At 54.8% G+C, this 17557-nt stretch overlaps 1 protein-coding gene and 1 long non-coding RNA gene across 3 annotated transcripts; one reads left to right on the top strand and one right to left on the bottom strand.

Moving 5' to 3' along the window:
* Positions 1-3111: 3111 nt before the first annotated feature.
* Positions 3112-5784, bottom strand: LOC120509705. The gene is made up of 2 exons (XR_005629320.1): positions 5183-5784; positions 3112-3411 (listed from the first exon to the last, which is right to left on the bottom strand). It is a non-coding gene; the product is annotated as an uncharacterized LOC120509705 (long non-coding RNA).
* A 5928-nt stretch (positions 5785-11712) lies between these two features.
* FICD (FIC domain protein adenylyltransferase) lies at positions 11713-17218 on the top strand. Of its 2 annotated transcripts, none has more exons than XM_039724897.1 (3): positions 11713-11758; positions 12424-12854; positions 14158-17218. In XM_039724897.1, exons 2-3 carry the CDS (start codon positions 12578-12580, stop codon positions 15228-15230), a joined length of 1350 nt encoding a protein of 449 aa, XP_039580831.1. In that variant the 5' UTR covers positions 11713-11758; positions 12424-12577; the 3' UTR covers positions 15231-17218. The 2 variants fall into 2 exon arrangements, with proteins under 2 accessions (XP_039580831.1, XP_039580830.1); XM_039724896.1 differs by having other exon boundaries at positions 11719-11758; positions 12547-12854.
* The last annotated feature ends 339 nt before the right edge of the window (positions 17219-17557 follow it).

The raw sequence follows: 17557 nt of genomic DNA, 5'->3' as shown, positions 1-17557 counted from the left end.
TGGATAACCCCGGGCTTGATGTGGCACCGGGAAAATTCCTTCCCTCCCCACGCAGCTCCCGCGCTCCCAAGCCTCAGGCATCCCAGTCCCAGCATCCATCCAGTCCCAGCATCCATCCCAGTCCCAGCATCCATCCCAGTCCCAGCATCCATCCCAGTCCCAGCATCCATCCCAGTCCCAGCATCCATCCCAGTCCCAGCATCCATCCCAGTCCCAGCATCCATCCCAGTCCCAGCATCCATCCCAGTCCCAGCATCCATCCCAGTCCCAGCAGCCATCCCAGTCCCAGCAGCCATCCCAGCAGGATAAGAGCCAGTGCAGGGGTTTGGGAGCAAAGGCAGCACAAGGAAACACAAGAAAATTTGGCAGTGATGCCCCCTCAGCCTCCTCCAGCCTGGATTTGCCCCACTGGGACACCCCAGCTCAAGCAACACTGCCCTGAGTTTGTCACCAGCCATTCCAACCCTCTCCCCAGCAGAAAGGAAGTTGGTCTACCACAGGATACTAATTAAGGCTAATTAATTACCCTCAGCTGTAAAGACAGAGCAAAAAACGTCCTGAATCCAGCCAGTAAGGGACAAAACCAGCCACAAACTGATGGGGTTTCCTTTTGTGCGTCCGGAGTCCAGCGGTGCCACCAAGAGATGCTCAGCCCAGGCAGCTCCTGCTGGCACCAGCTGGGACCTGGTGGGGATCTTTGGGCTTCCCAAAACCACCCCAGGGCCTGCTGGGGCTGGGGATGCTCGGCCATGGATGCTCCTGCACGTGGCCTTGCCAAGGGCTGACCTCAGGACATCGAGCAGTGACCGAAATCCAGCAGCTCCGGGGGGTGCAGAGCCCAGACCTGGCACAATCCCAGCGTTCCCAGCACTCCGAGCTCTGCAGCCCCACAGAACCAACCCATCCCTTGGCCCTGCCTCCTTTCCCAGGCACCTGCCGCTTCCCCACGCCCGGCAGGATGCGGGATGCTGCTCTCACACCGATCCCTGCCTTTAGCAAGGGAAACACTGACTCGGGATGTCGTTTGTGGGTTGGGGTTTCCCTCCGGGGCTCTCGGCACCGCCTGCTCAGCAAAGCCCTGCGGAAGGACAAATCCCTGTTCCCAGGGCTGGTGACGGAGCAGGATCCGCGCGGGAGCAGCCGTCGGGAGCGGCAATTCCAGGCAATTCCAGGCGCCGCAGCCCGAGCAGCCTCTGGCAGTTGTCGTGTCCTTGGCAAGCGCCGAGTGCCACCCACACCGAGCAGAGCAATTAAAGCTCTAAATTGATTCGGGCTGATTAAACGCCCTGGAGCAGCTCCCTGCCGGGCCGGGATGCGCGGGTGGGGCCGGGATGCGCGGATGGGGCCGGGATGCGCGGATCGGGATGCGCGGATCGAGCCGGGATACCACGGCCGGAGCCCGGCAGGTCCGACCCCTCCGGTCCTCGCCCTCCTTCCCTCCCACACAGGCGCTGGGAACCCGCCTGACTCATCCCGAAACAGATGCGGCAGTCAATGGGGAAGAATTCGGAGGAAGTTTGGAAGTTTTCTCTCTCCGGGGGAGCTTTCTCCGGCATCCAGCAGCACTTTCCCTCGCCCCGGGCGGAGCCGTGGGGATCAATGGGAACGGCTGGAAAAGGAGCTGGGCTCAGCTACCAGGACAAGAGAGGAGCTCCCACTGCAGATCCCAGCTCCAAAAGCCGGGTTTTAGAGCTGGGTTTATCCCAGGGATAACTCTGCCCTGCCTTTCCCCCAGGGAGCTCATCCCTGGCTCCACACCCGCTGCGGTCCCGAGCTCCGGATCCCGTCACTGCCTCCCGATCCCAGCGCAAACTCCCTGCACAAATAAAGAAGCCACAGACAGGATGTTCAGGAGACGGCTCCCGTTCCCTTTTTTTCGCTGATTTGATACAACCACGGAAAAAAAAATAACAAAAAAAAACAAAACAAAACAAAACAAAAAAAACCCAATCCCAGCCCCAACCTTGTGCAACTCGAGCTTATAAATAGCCCCAGAAGCTCAGCGGGGCTGGGACGGGGTGGCCAAAGCCCGCTGTGCTCCTCAGGCTGGCTCCTTGTCCTGCTGCATCCCACCCCTGGGACGGGCAGGTCAGGCATCCCCACCCGGTTCAGCCCCCAGACACCCTCCCAGAGCCTCTCTTTGCCCCCAGTCTGGCATCATTCCCCCCATTTTCCCACGTGCTTCCCTCGGGGCTGGATCTGAGCCCGCGGGCCAGGGGAGGATTCCGAGTGCTCGGCTCCCAAACCCCACCCTTGGCAGAGGAGGAGTGATGGGAGCATTCCCGGGGCACAGCTGGGCCCTGTTCCATGGATTCCCCCATCTGTGGCATCACCCACCCGCTCCCACCCCCATCCTGCTCCCCAGGAGTGATGGAAGTGCCACATCAGGAGATTTATCCACGATTTCCAGCTCCTGCTGCAGCTGTCACGGGCCACTGACAGCTCCTGGAGCAGGGATGAGGAATTGCCAGGCATGGACACTTTGTTGTTGCCTGGACAGACAGGATGTCACCTGTCACCTGCCCAGGGATTTATGAGCAGAGGTGGCATTAAATCCTGGAATGGTTTGGTTTGGAAAAACCTAAAACCCATCCCATTCCATTACCTGCCATGGACTTGAACACCTTCCACAGACCAGGCTCCTCCAAGTCCCATCCAACCTGGCCTTGGAATAAGAAATTCCATTTAAAAAATAAGAAATTCAATTAAAAATTAAGAAATTCAATTAAAAATTAAGGAATTCCATTCAAATGCCTACAGGGCTCCAGGACTCCCACTGGAAAATGGGAGCTGCTGACAGGTTTCAATTCCTTCAATTCCTTCAATTCCTTTCAGCTCGTGCTGGGAGCTGCTGGAGCTGAATTCAGGCTCATCTTTCACCCTGAACTCCTCCAGCATCATCCAAAAATCCTCTGGATGTGCTTTTCGTGCTGCTGAGTGAAGACACCAAACATGGACAGAGGGGAGTATTCCTGAAATCTCCCAGCAAACAAATCAGTGGGATCTGCTTGATGAAACCCCTCAGGAAACTCCCAACCCTTTAAGGCACCAATTGGATTTGTCTTAATAACAGTGACTTAATAACAACAGATTCCTTCAAATTCCCAAACATCCATAAGGAAACCTGCTTTATTTCTTATTTTTTAATTAATAAACCCAGTTTTCCTTGCCACCAACATCTGGGAGCTCACCATTCCACGGAGCAGAGCTTTGCAGGGACAAGGGATTTCGAAGTTGCCTTTGCCCATGGCCCCATCCTGCTCCCCACCCAGGGAGAGCCCAGCTCTGGGCTGGGAAGCAGCTCCTTGTGCAAGGTTCAGCATTCCTGCCAGCTCTGAGCAATCCATGCCTTTTTCGGGTTCTTTTTGGCTGGGAGTGGCCTTGGTGCAGGTTCACTGGGCGCCAATTTCCCTGGAATTTGTAAAAATAACATGAAAATATGATTTATTCCTGAGCCTTTGCCAGGCTGGGATTATTTCTGAAATGAGGGAGCACTCAGTGGTGCCAGGGAGATGTGGGGGCACCTGTGCCCTCATTGGGGTTCCCCACAGCATCTTCCTTGGATGGATCTGGATCCAAATATCCACTGATCCCAATATCCAGAGCTCAGCCCGGTGCTGGATACATTTCCCACACAGGAGCCAGGTCCCAAAACCCAGCTGTCACCTCAGAATTATTTAAATAGACCCAGAAATGCAGGATCCATCCAGAGGGTGCTGATGGTGGAAGCCAGATCCACTGACACCCATGAATTCCTGATTTTTATTCCCCAAGCAGTGCACAGGGAATCCCTGTTTTCCATGGCCTGGAGTGGGTGCAGAAAGTTCCTGGCTGATGGAGAATGGAGCTCACACCCAGCTGCTCCCAGAAGGACTCAGACCTTGGGAATACCTTATAAATCAATAGGGCTAAATTGAAAATTCAGGCAGGACTTCACACAACTCACTCACTCTCCCTGAAGAATTCTGGGGGAAAAAACAGGTTGGGAAAAGGGAACTTGGGGCACCCTGGCTGGATGTGGGTTCCCTGGCTGGGGAGAGGATGTCCAAGGAATTAATTCTGTGTGGAGATCATTGGAATGTCAGGGCACCTCTGATTTATCCCCGGCCTTCAAGTGCAGGAATTAATTCTGGCCATGGAATTCCGGCCACTTCCAACGCCAGCAAAAGCTGCCTTCAAGGAGCCATAATCCCCAAGGGAATTAAAACTAAAAACTAATTAAAACTAAAGCATTTCCCTGGATATCCCACCTGGAATGTGGGGTATCCCTCACCCTGGCATCTTCCCAAGCCAGCAAATCCCTGGCACTGCTGGTGAGGAGCTCCTGCAAAACAATTCCCCTGTGGAAAACAGGGAGCTAATGGGATTTAGGGGATGAGGAATGAGAGGCTGGATGTAAGCAGACCCAATTAGTGGATGGGTCAATTAAGAGAGAGGTGATGGGATATTGGAGATCCCAAATCCCTCCTTGCTCTGAGGACTCCACGTGCTCGTCACCCATCGTTGCTCCTGGAAAATCCCACCATGAAGGATTTAAACGAGTCATTTATCAATTAAATGTGCGCTCTGGCAAATTAAAATCTGTCCTCTTGTTTAATTAATAGGGCAGCTTTATATTCGACAAATTAGGGAGTCTCTTGATGAGCTAATTTGTTAATTAATGGAAGCCTGGAGGCTCTGCCTTCATTAGACGTTGGCACATCCAAAGTGCAGCTCCTCCTTCAGGAGCCCTGGCAATGGATTTGCCATGGGAGAGCTCTTGGCATGGCTCCTGGCATTCCTGGGATTTATGGCAGCAGTGCATTCCCCTTCCCTTCCCCTTCCTTTGGGAAAATTTACATCCCTTGCCAAGGAAAAGAGCAAGATCCTGAGGCCAAAGGGAACCCAGAGCTGCTCCAGGATGGAAAGAGGGAAAGAAATTTTGGATTTTCTTTCCAAAAAAGATAAAAAATGGGGGAAAAAGCTTCTGGGCCCATCCAGGGATCTGTGCTGGGAGGGAATCAGGGCTGTGGGTGGAGGATCCAGAGCTCATCCCAGCGGATCCAAGGATTCCTGGGTGTCTCCAGCACCCAGAACACTCCCGCAGGGAAAATGAATCCCCCAGGGATATCCAGCTCATGGATCAGCCCTTGCCCCATCCCAGCTGGCCACAGCCACCCCTCCCAGTGCTTCCAGTACAAACCAGTGCCAGGATGGTGCTGAGGCCGGGTGGGCTCCATGAGCTGCTCCAAAGGATGCCAGGGAAAGAGGGATCCCAGCAATGCCAGGACAGGATCCCTGAAGGAGTGCTGGACCAGCAACCCCAGTAAGAGCTGGACCAGTAACCCCAGTAAGAGCAGGGTGCTGGGGCACACCCACACTGCCCTGGGATAAGATCCTGCTGCAAATCCACGTTAAAAACCAGGAATGTGGATTCCTGAGGTGGCACCAAGGAGCATTCCCCTCCAGTCCAGCCTGTCCCAGGTCCCATGGAGCAGCTCCCTCGTTTATTTTTATCCTCCAGTGCCTGCTGCACTCACCAGTTATCAAATAAATATGGGAAACCAGGAGAGGCACCCAGAGACTCCCTTATCTCAGTTTTCCATGGACTGGCAGTTCCTGGGATGTGTTTGCTCTCAGACTTTAAAAAGCAACAGCAGGTTCACTTTCTGCCACTGGAGTTTGCCAAGTTTCCAGCTTTCCCTGGATCTCATCCCACCCAGGGAGGTCCTGGAGAGAGGGCACAGCTCACTCAGACCCCAAAGGTGCAATAAAAATCACAGTGAAAGGCAAATTCCTGATGGATTTTCCACAAACACTTGGCCAAAAAAAAAAAAAAAAAAAAAAAAAAGTTGCTGTCAAAGCTGCCCTTATTTGGGTGCCTTTTCCAGAAGTTGTGCTCTGGATCCTGATCCATTCTCCAGGAATGTCGGGGAACTCAGGCACAGGGGACTCAGCTGATGCTGGGACACATCCCCAGTTCCTGCTGGAATGTGACCCTCAGGCACTTCTCCCAAGGCTGATCATCTCCCACTCCTGCCCTGTGCACCCACAGCCTCCCTGCTGCCACCCTGAACCTTCCCACCCTCTGCTCTGATTCCCAACACTTGGTGTTCCAATCCTTCAGCAAAATCTCAATTTCAACACCTCCAAGAGTCTCTCTGCCCTCCCCACAAGAAAAGGCAATTCCAGAGCTGTGTCTTTATTCCATTCCAGGTTGTGCTGGAAGAGAGAGAACCAGATGCTTTTTCCTGTGCTTTTCCTGATGTATTTCTCCTTCCACAGCCTAACACACCTAAAAAGAGGGGTCAAAACCCCCTTGGAATAATGTTTACAAGCTAATTAGGCAGAGAATTGATTTGAACATCACTGGGATACCAGAAAAATGCCAGCTGAGCTGGGAAGGCTTGGGCTGGTTTTCCATGGAAATTGAAATTGCCACAGGCTGCTGGAGCCATTCCCTGGGAGGTCTGAGCCCCCTCCCACCCCAGCAGCCTCCTGGAATCACTTGGTTTATCTCCAATTTGTAAAAGAGGTGAAGGAAAGGGAATTTTCCTTCCCAACAGGAGAATAGGATTTGAATTCCTGTGCCATGGGAACAGGGAGAAATCCAAAACATGCTGGAAAGAAACACCCATTCCTTTTGATTCCTCTTCAGCAGCACTGCCTTGCCCACATCCCAGCCAAAATTCCAGTTCCTATATCCCAACAGATTTCCCACCAAGGGAGCACAACATGGAATTGCTTCTCCTTCCATTCCTCACTTTGCTCCTTCCTGCATTGCCAGACCCCAGCCCTGCACTGCCAAGGCTCCCCGAGCAGGGCTGGAGGCACCTCTGGAGGCCCTGCAGTCTCTCCTGATTTATCCGGGCATTTTCCCAGTTATCCAGCAGCCAGCAGCTGAGTTTGGAGCACTGCTCCCCTGTCTCTCAGGAATTACGGACCTACCCAGCCAAGGCACAGGGAAAGAATTGTTTGTTTGCTGCTCAGACCCCTGAAATTCCAGGAGAAAATGAGATTTCTCTTGCTTGCTTTAGATCCTGGGGTTTTCCACCCCTCTGCTGGGTTTATTTCCAAATTCCCACTGCTCCTGTTCAGCTGCCAAACGCCAGCAGGGAGCTGCCAGTGGCATTCCTTTTGGGAAGGGACAGGGAGCCTGGCACTGCCCCCTCCCAGAGCCCAGCGAGGTTCACACCCAGCTCCTGCTCCAGCTCAGCCTCTTCCTGTGGAAAGCAAAGCCCAGCTGGGGGAATTTAACATTCCAGCTCCAAAGGAATTAAACCCAGCCTTAAAAAGGGAAATATTTCCCAACTCTGAGTTTTTGCAGAGTGCTGGAGGCACCTGATAAGCACAGAGTTCCACAAACAGGGGCTGCTCCCTGCTGACAGGGGGAGAGGGGAGCTTTTAGCTTAGAGGAATTTCACAGGATCCATTTTATCCAGCAGCATGCAGGAAAATGAACACAGCACCCTGCAAAGCTGGGAATGACACAGGCTCTGGCTCCTTGATTCCAAGGGGGCTCTCTGAGCTCTGCTGAACAGCACAGGTTTGAAATCCATTCCTTCCATTTGCAAACCCATTTCTTCCATTTGCAAACCCATTTCTTCCATTTGCAAACCCATTTCTTCTCCCAAATCCTGCCCAGTTCCTGAGTGGACATGTTGAGGAAAGAGTGGTGCAGAATTCCACGGCCAGATTTCCTCAGTCTCAGCAACCACAGAGGGGATTTATGATTCCTAAAGGATCACCCACCTGCTCTGGTTCCCATTTATCACAATCAGCACATCTCAAGAGCCATTTCCATATCCCAGGCTCTGGGAGCCTTTGGAAACTTGGATCCAGGGAGAAGCAAAATGTGAGTGGCAGGTGGCTCCTGAGGCCTCTGCTCCAGAGCTCCTGTTTCTCTTCCTGGGATTTAAAACCTTAAATAGCTCTTGGATTTCAGGAATATTCCTGTTTGCAAATCCTGCCCGGGGCACCCTGCTTGAGCGGAGCCCCTCCCTGGTAGCTCACACTGCCTGAAATGTTGGGATTGAGCCCGGGATCAGGAGAGGAGAGCTCCAGCAGCTGCCCAGCACCTCTGCCAGGACACAGCTGTGTCCCCAGCATCCCTGCACTGCCGTTGCCATGGTGACCGAGCATCATCCCCTCTCCTGCCACCTTTAAGGGGAAATGTCCCTCCAGGGCACAGGGCTGTCCCCAGAGCGCTCCCGGGTGGCCCCAGCCCCATCCTGCACCCAGGAATGCCCCAGGGCAGGAATGCTGCCCACGGGGAATTTCCTGCTGGCTCCAGCCTGGAGCTGACCACCACCAAGGAAAAAAAAATCCAGGAGGATTCACACCTGAACAGGGGAGGTTTGAAGTGAAATCCAAGCTGGGAAGAGCTTGAGGCTGTCCAAGGCCAGCAGAGGATCCCTGAGCAACAACTGTTCAATCCAGAATGGGCTCTAAATGTGTTGAAATGCTAAGGCAAATGAACACCTCAAAAATCCAACCAGCCTGCTCCTCTTTCCTAAGGACATCCTTTGAGGGCTGGACAAGGTGGTCACAAAGACAAGGACACCTCAGGAGCAGAATAAGGAAGGATCTAACTGGGATATTAGGGACAAGGTTGGGAGTTTGAAGTGGAATTGATTCAGAAATACTGATGAACAAGCTGGCCACTGCAGCAGGTGACCTGGCAAAATGGAAGCAGCCTTTACAGTCATCTCTACTGGCAGATTTCAAAAGGGAGCTGACCACCACCAAGGAAAAAAAAATCCAGGAGGATCCAGGACAGGGTGGGGTTTGAAGTGAAATCCAAGCAGGGAAGAGCTGGAGGCCGTGCAAGACCAGCAGAGGATCCTTGGGCACAGAAAATCGTGGGGCCAGCGCTGTCCCCGTGGCTGGGGGCACTGGCAGCCCCAGGGAAGCCACAGGCAGAGCCACCCCTGCTCCTGTGCCCTCCCAGGTCTCCCCTGGCACCTGCTGAGCTCTGACAGCTCTCAGGACCCAAGCAGGGGGAGAGCTGAGGAGTTAAAGTGAAAATATCTCCTTTTGCAATCTGCTCGCACTGCGCCCCCACCCTCCTGCCTGTTTTGACCCTGCTTGTCCCGCCCCGGAGCCCTGGAGGTGGGAAATGGGGGGAATTGTGGCTGTGTCACGTTCAAGGGAGTGACACGGGGTGATGTCCCCTCTGCGTGTGGCAGGAGAGGTGCCCACCCCCATCCCACTGCTCCTCTGGCACCCCAGGGATGGTCTGGGTGGGAGGGGACCTTGCAGGTTGTTGGGAAGGATGAAAGTTGGACAAGAAAGTCTCACAGATGTGGAAGCTTGGCAGAAGGATTTTTGAATATAGAATCTGAAGAAGGAATAGAGATGGAAGCAAGTTTTGATATAGAATAAAAGAATTGCTGAGCCAGTCATACTGGATAACAGAGGAGGCAAAGGGGGGGATTTTATGACTTAGAGCAAAGGATAAACCCACCTCAAACAAGAAGATTTTTTTACCAAGCAGAAAAATAGCACAGGCAAACAAGTCAGCAGATGCTGCAAGTAGAAAAAAGGTCTCAGAATTTTCCACTGCAAGAAAGGTTAAAAACAACTTCTAGCTTGAACTGTAATGCACTAACCTTTAGTGATTGGAGAACAGTGACATGAATGTGGTAATTGTAGTGGTTATGAGAGGCTACAGGTAAAGGTTAAGGTGTAGATTGGTTCTGCTGGATTAAGATGCTCAGCAAAGAAGTATATAATGCATTTGTAACCTAAACTCAGGGTCTCTAGGCAGCTGCAGCTGCCAGCTGTGGGCACAGGCTGTGCCACCCACGACCTGGGCTGCTGTGACACCTCGGGGACCACAAACTGCGTTTGGGAGAGCTGCCTGGGGTCCCCCATCCCTGATCGCCCCAGGGCACCTCCCCTGCCCCGGGCTGCCCAGCCCGGCCTGGGAGAGGCAGCTCTGATGCCTCGGGCTGGTCACATCCCCAGGGGGTGCCAGGGAGGATTATCCCAAGGATCAGCTCACTGGGCAAGCCTTGGGAAGCACCAGCTTGGTACAGCCAGGCCCCCAGGAACCTCTGAAATCCCAGGGAATTTCACCCCAGCACAAACAGCTCCAGAAGGCAGCCAGGGCCTTGCTCAGCCTCCAGGTGTGTTTTCCAGGATGGATCCGCGGGCAGAAACGGGCAGGTCCTGGCAGGGGAAGGCAGGGGCCGGGATGTTTCCATGGAGCAGAGATCAGCCAGTGCCCTCTGCCGGCTGCGGCCAGCCCGCCGCTCCCAAACCCATCCAGGGACGGGAACAAACCCCAGCCTGGCGCTGAAGCTTCCAGGATCCCTCTGGAACGCTGCTCCGAGAGCAAATTCCCCTGAGGATCGCGGTGGGATCTGTTTGGCACAGCTGCATGGAGAATTCCCAGCAGGACCGGGAGCTCTGACCCACCCAGGCTGCAGCTCCAGCATTCCACAGCTTCCCTCCCACCTTTGGGGTGGCCCCTTGCTGCTCCTGGCAGAGTCACACACGGAGATCCTCCGCAGGGGCCCCGGGGGTGCCGTGGCACCGTCGGCTTTGCCTTGGGGCCATGCCCAGGGCACCGGGAGGCTCCAGAGCTGGCACGGACTGCGGGCACTGCGGGCTGCCCCACTCTGCTGGAGTGGATTTAATGGGGAGTGGATCCTGAGCGTGTTCCTCACCATTTCTAAAAGGAAAACTCATCCTCAATTATCCCAGAATCAGCTTGAGGTGCCAGATCCCCGAGGAAAACCCAGGTTTGTGTTGAAGGTTCCTCACAGAGATTATCTGGTCCTTCCAGTGCTGGTTACCCCCGAAGCTCCCTGCAGCCTTTCCAAAGCTGCCTCAGGACAGTTTGGGGCTGCAGGGCTGGGCTGGGGCTCCGTGTGCTGCAGAGAGCCCAGGGCTGGTCCCGCCGGGCTGGGTCAGGGGTGAGCCCAGCTCACCCAGCTGCTCTTGGCAGCCAGCAGAACCACGGAGCTGCTTTTCCTGCTGAGAACAAGCCTGAAAGGGGGATTGTCTCGGGGAAACTCCATTCAGGATGGAGTGGGGGCAGCATGGATTGGGATGCTGGGCACGGGCACATCTGTGGAGTCTCCCCTCAGCTTCCTCTGAAACACAATTTAAATACCCTGATTTAATTTCTGACAAACCAGGTTATTTTTCCCTCCTGCTGATGGTCTCCATCTGGTAGCAAACCACCTTATCACCTTGCTAGGCAGTGATTCTGAGTGAGTTACCTGCAATTATTCAAAGCATTCTCTTTTCCCTCAACTTTTTTCCAGTCTCTCCCTATTCCTGGCCTGCAGCAGGAGAGGCACAGGCGTGGAACAGCTGCTGCTAAGGCCACAAATAAAGAGTGGAACATCCAGAAGGGGCACGGAGAGGCGAGGGGAGCTCTGCATCAACAGAAAAAGGTGATTTTTCCATGGAAAAATGGCCAGAAATTGAAGGCCACGCTCCCGTCACCTAGCAACAGCACGCCATGCCCTTATATGGCAACCGCGCCCGCCCACTCCCCATCCTCCCTTCTCATTGGCTACGCGCCGCATGATTGACGTGAGCGCTCGCCACTCCTCACCCTCCACGAGCCTCTCCCGCGCCCGGGGCGCGGCGCTACCCGGAAGCCGGTGCAGGAAGCGGAGGGGAGGAGCGCGAGAGACGCGTCCGCTGCGGCAGCCAATGGGAGAGGAGCTTGGGGGCGGCTCCGCCAATGGCAGCGCGCGGGGGCGGGCCCGGGGGCGGGGCCGCGGCAGCCGGCAGCGGGCGGCTCCGGGAGGCGGCAAAGGTGAGGGGAGAGCCGGGGAAGCGGGGCAGCACCGGGCGGGGGCGGGACAGCACCGGAGGGGCTGGATACAGGGGATCTGAGGGAAAACCTGGGGTGTACCGGGCAGGGAGGAGCCGGGCAGGGGCCAGGACAGCACCGGAGGGGTTGGGCAGGGCGGATCTGGGGGAAGGCCTGAGGTGCACCGGGCAGGGAGAAACCGGAGGGACAGGGCAGGGAGCAGGACAGCACCGGAGGGGTTGGGCAGAGCGGGTCTGAGGGAAAGCCTGGGGTGTACTGGGCAGAGAGGAGGCGGGGGGACCTGGCAGGGGGTCAGGACAGCACCGGGGCACTTGGGCGGAGCGGATCTGGGGGATCCGGGGTGTACCGGGCAGGGAGGAACCGGAGGGACCGGGCAGGGGGTCAGGACAGCACCGGGAGCCTTGGATACAGGGGATCTGAGGGAAAGCCTGGGGTGCACCGTGCAGGGGCCAGGACAGCACCGAGGGTCTTGGGCAGAGCGGGTCCGGGGGAAGGCCTGGGGGGATTCCGGCCGGGTTCGGGCTCCAGGGATCCCAGGGCGGTGCAGGATCCCCGGCCTGGCCCGCAGGAGGCTGGGGAGGTGCCGGGGAGCTCCGTGTCCCCTCGGAAGCGGCTGGCAGAGCGCGGTGCCCACGCTGCTGTCACAGGAGCGCGCAGCGGATCCCTGCGGTGCCGGGGGCGGCAGGGCCAGCCCGCCCCGGCTGTGACAAACAGAGCACATCACCCAGCCCCGCTCCGACCCGGCTCTGGCTAAAGCTGCGCCTTCCCAGGCGGGCGGGAGATGCTGCAGGCGGCAGCAGGATGAGCCTGGCGGCAATGGCGAGCGATGCCGAGCTGCCGTGGCTGTCCCCGCGGCTCCGGGCGCGCTGGGCGGCCGCGCTGCTGCTGCTGCTGAGCTCGCTGGTGGTGCTGCTGCTGCCGCTGGACAAGCAGTGCCACGCCGTGCTCAAGGGGCTGTCGCTGCTGAGGAATGAGCTGGGCTCCTCGGGGATCGGCCGGCTCACGGGACAGAGCACGGAGCTGAGCGTCGCCTCCAAGGGGCTGGAGCTGCTGGTGCTGAAGGGAAAAGCATCCCCAGGTGAGAGGTGCTGGGTGGGCATGGCTGAGCTCCTCTCAGGTCAAGGCGTTGCTGGAGAGGGTCCAGCAGAGGCCACAGAGGTGATTTGGGGTGTGGAGGAGCTTTGTGATGAGGAGGGACTGTGGGAGCTGGGCCTGGTCAGTCTGGAATCCCAGCAATCCATACAAACATCTCCAGGGGGTGTCAGGATGGTGCCAGGCTCTGCTCGGTGGGGACAAGGAGCAATAAACTAAAACACAAGTTCCACCTCAGCATGAGGAGCATGTCCAGGATGTCCCTTTCCATGAGGGACAGCTGCCCATGGAGTGGTGGAATCTCCCTCCACGGAGACACCAAACCCACCTGGACACCTTCCTGCTCCAGGTGACCCTGCCTTGGCAGGGCTTTGCAGTGGGTGATTCCCAGAGGGCCCTTCCACCCTCAACACCAACCCAGAGATCTTCACCCCTTTCCTGACCGTGTCCTGATGGGAGTGACACTGTACCCTGATGGTAACAAACTGCAATTAACTGCAATTAACACTGGTTGTAAATGCCCCTGAGGTCAGGCAGGCCCTCACCAGCTCCTTGACTGCATTCCAGGGCTCTGTGCTGGCACTGCTCTGTCTCTTCAGTTTTTCCTCATGTTTTCAGTACTAGTAACTCCTGTGGAGGCAAGTGGAACACAGAGAGGTGGTTTAATGCACAGAAATCTGGGCTACACAGCGTTAATCCCAAAATCCTGGCACAGAACAGCCTTTCAGGCAATATCAGGCTGCAGCCATGGCCAGTATCAGCCAGGACATTAATTTGGAAAACACTTAAAGGAATTATTACTATTCCAGCACCGTATCTTTGTTTGCATTACAGCTCTTACTGCTGGGAAAACGTTGGATTGTTCAGTGGAAAAACAGAAGTGCTGTTGGCAGCCAGCATAACAATGTTAACATTTTAACTTCACCTAAAAGAGTGCCAAGGGAACACTGTTAGAACTCTGTTTCCTCCCACGTGGAGCAGTTTGGTGGCCACCTGTGGCCACCTTGAGCCTGCTGCCCGCAGGTCCTGCCTCCCCACACTTGCTGCCAGGAATGGCTCTGCTGCCTCATACTCAGCCTGGAGACGTGGCATAAACCTCTGGGATTAAAAACTGGAGCACAAATTCTGTTCCAGTTCTCTGAGGCTGGTTTTGTTCAATTTTTATATCCGTGAACAGTCATTCATAGAATATCCTGAGTGGGAAGGGAGGCACACGGATCACAGAATCCAGGTTTCCAGAGGTTTCCAGTAAAACTCACCACCCTTTACCTGTTACCATTTCATTCCAGAGGTGAAGTTGGAAGCCAGAGCAGCTCTGAACCAAGCCCTGGAGATGAAGCGCCAAGGGAAGCGGGAGAAGGCCCACAAACTCTTCCTGTACGCCCTCAAGATGGATCCGGACTACGTGGACGCCCTGAACGAGTTCGGGATCTTTTCAGAGGAGGAAAAGGACATCCTGCAGGCCGACTACCTGTACTCCAAAGCTCTGACCATCTCCCCCCACAACGAGAAGGCTCTGAGCAACCGCGGCCGGACGCTGCCCTTGGTGGAGGAGATCGACCAGAGGTATTTCAGCATCATCGACAGCAAGGTCAAGAAGGTGATGGCCATTCCCAAAGGGAATTCCGCCCTGCGCCGGGTGATGGAGGAATCCTACTACCACCACATCTACCACACGGTGGCCATCGAGGGGAACACGCTGACGCTGTCCGAGATCCGGCACATCATCGAGACCAGGTACGCCGTTCCCGGGAAGAGCCTGGCGGAGCAGAACGAGGTCATCGGCATGCACGCCGCCCTCAAGTTCGTCAACACCACGCTGGTGTCGCGCATCGGCTCCGTCACCAGCAGGGACATTCTGGACATCCACCGGCGCGTGCTGGGCTACGCCGACCCCGTGGAGGCGGGGAGGTTCCGCGCCACGCAGGTCTTCGTGGGCCACCACATCCCGCCGCACCCGCAGGACGTGGAGAAGCAGATGGAGGAGTTCGTGCAGTGGATGAACTCGGAGGACGCCATGAGCCTGCACCCCGTGGAGTTCGCGGCGCTGGCGCACTATAAGCTGGTTTACATCCACCCCTTCGTGGACGGCAACGGGCGCACCTCGCGGCTGCTGATGAACCTGATCCTGATGCAGGCGGGGTACCCGCCCATCACCATCCGCAAGGAGCAGCGCGCCGAGTACTACCACGTGCTGGAGGTGGCCAACGAGGGCGACGTGCGGCCCTTCATCCGCTTCATCGCGCAGTGCGCCGAGACCACGCTGGACATGCTGCTCATCGCCACCACCGAGCACGCCGCGGGGCTGCCCGAGGCGGGCGGCGGCGCTGCGTGCAAGCAAACCATCCCCGTCAAGACTTGAGGGTTTTGGGCAAGCTCAGGAGGTGGTGAAGCTGTGGGAGAGCAGAACTCCAAGGCAGGCGGTGTTGCTGCTGGGGAAGGACTGGACAGGAGGTGTCGCTTGAGTGTTTTGTTTATTTAAATTTGATTAAATTAATGTAATTTATTTCATATACGTGACGCCAAACGGAACTGGGGATGGTGGCTGTGCACTGGAAGGAGGTGGGGAGAGATGTCAGAGGGCTCAAAAAGATGAACTGAAATTGAATTTCTCCTTAAAATTAAGCTTTGAGGAGCTGCTTCAATCACAACCCTTCACCCAGGCAGGCAGCTGCACTGTCTGACCTCAGCAAAGTCTAAACTGAGCTGGTTCTGTGTGGCCTCTTCCCTGTAGCTCCAAACACATCCCTGAAGGAGCAGCACTCCCAGCTGTGCCCACCAGACACTCTGGTGTCAGTCACACAGGTCCTGAGCAGGAAGGTGGCTCCAGCCCCAAGGCATCTCTCCCCTCCCCTTTCTGTTTCTGTGGCACTTTGCATGTTTACTTTCAGCTGCCTTTCCTGGGGTGAGTTTTGTACAAGTGGGAAGTGTTTGGTTTGGGATTACAGGTGATAGGAGTGGAACAAGAGGAGAAAAGCTCTGACTTACTTGAGGGAAGACTCAGAAAATCTCAGCCAAGAGGAGCCCTGGGAAAGCACAACTGTCCTTAGACATTTCAGTGGCGGGGTTGGAAGGAGCTTGTCTGCTGAACTGTGGGCAGAAAAAGTCATCAGGCAGAGCCAGGAGACACCAGTTGTGCCAATTTGGGGAGAATGTGTGCAGGAAGTTTTTGGCAAACTTCAGTTTCTTTAGTCTAGGTAGGGGAACTTCCACAATTAATCACTGATTGTGTCATTACTCTGATAAATGTGTCAAGGATCACTCGAGGCCTCTGTGTGCTGCAGGGCCAGTGCAGTGCCTGGAGCTGCTGAGCAGTTCAAAGAAGCACTTTTGCCTTGGTTTTTAAGGTAAAAGTACTCACAGATCTCCCTACCCCAAACCTGCCAGGTCTGTAACAGCATCACTGACCCCACCACCTTCAAGCTCACAAAACTTCCATTTAAAATCCCAGTTTAGAGCATTTAACCCCTTGACAAAAGCTGCCAGGTTGTCCTAGGCTTAGTTTTCTTCCCTTTTAACTCTCTCTTACCTGACAGGGAGCTTAGGACATGTTTTAGAGAAGCAGAAACCAGGATGAGACTGGGAGTGCTCTGAGCACTGCTGCCAGGGAAAGCAGACAACACAGGAGGAAAGGTGTCCTGTCCTTACAAAGCATGTTATTTTTATAGTGCAACCTGAGTATAAATAATGCACTTTAGAGCTCTGTGTGGGGGGGAAAAAGTTATTTTAGTAACAGATTAATAAACTATTTTAATATGAAAGTCTTGGTTTGGAAGAAGCTGTTGTAAGAGCAGAGGAGAGGCCATGGGAGAGATCCTGGTTCCCTCAGCCACGTGCCAACACGAGCAGAGTGACCATTTCAAAGTAAAGCCAAGTGAAATCAGCACAGAAATTAGTGTTTATTTGCAGCAGTGTTCCTGCGGTCCAAGTGAACTCAGCACTGGGGTCCCCCCTCACATCCACCCCTGTGGGTGGTGACTTCCAGGGCAGCTGACAAGCAGGGATGCTTCTATGCAAGGTCACACCACTGTTGGAAAGCCTGAGGTGATGACTGAGGTGATTTCGGGATGTTCAGAGCAGAAGGAATGAGCTGCTTCAAGGCCTGAGGGACACTGAGCTCACCTGAGAGGTGAGGTACATCACCATCACCCAGCTGCCAGAGGAGAAGTGCAGTTCCAACACCCACATTTAAACAAAAGCAACAGTATTTATAGAAAACCTTTGAGAACTCGAGTTTAATAAACCGAGAAACGTCAGCTTGCACTTCACAGTTGTACAAAACCATACAGAAACCACCTGCAAAAAGACATGAGCTAGCTAGGAAAAACAACCAAAAAACAACCAAAAAACCTGGTCCTCAGCAACAGCACGTCCAGCTTCATGGGAAACAAAAATTACCACCTAAGGATCAGCTCCTGACACTTAAAAAGAATCATCTCAATGTCCTTTACAAATACACCATATAAAAAACAGGGCAACTGGAACAGAACAGGAACTGGATACATATATATGTATATCTGTGTATCTACATATACACACATATGTATAGAAACTCTCCCAATACTAAAAGAGGCCATTGTGGTGAAGTTGGAGCATCTGCTGTTGGATTCTGCATGGAAGGAGATGACAGTCCCTGCGTGCGTGGGTTTGGGTGAGGAATGGGGCTGTTGGCAGAGAGAATGTCTGCAA

Source organism: Passer montanus, unplaced genomic scaffold, assembly GCF_014805655.1.
Source record: "Passer montanus isolate IOZ18808 unplaced genomic scaffold, ASM1480565v1 scaffold53, whole genome shotgun sequence".
NCBI lineage: Eukaryota > Metazoa > Chordata > Aves > Passeriformes > Passeridae > Passer > Passer montanus.
Note: the sequence above shows the minus strand (reverse complement) of the source record. Positions and strands in the feature narration are given on the sequence as shown.

Bases quoted from the DNA above. Each gene is read 5' to 3' on its own strand.
- FICD (XM_039724897.1), top strand. From the start codon at position 12,578: ATGAGCCTGGCGGCAATGGCGAGCGATGCCGAGCTGCCGTGGCTGTCC. The intron at 12,855-14,157 runs GTGAGAGGTGCT...ATTTCATTCCAG, and splicing joins GAAGGGAAAAGCATCCCCAG to AGGTGAAGTTGGAAGCCAGA.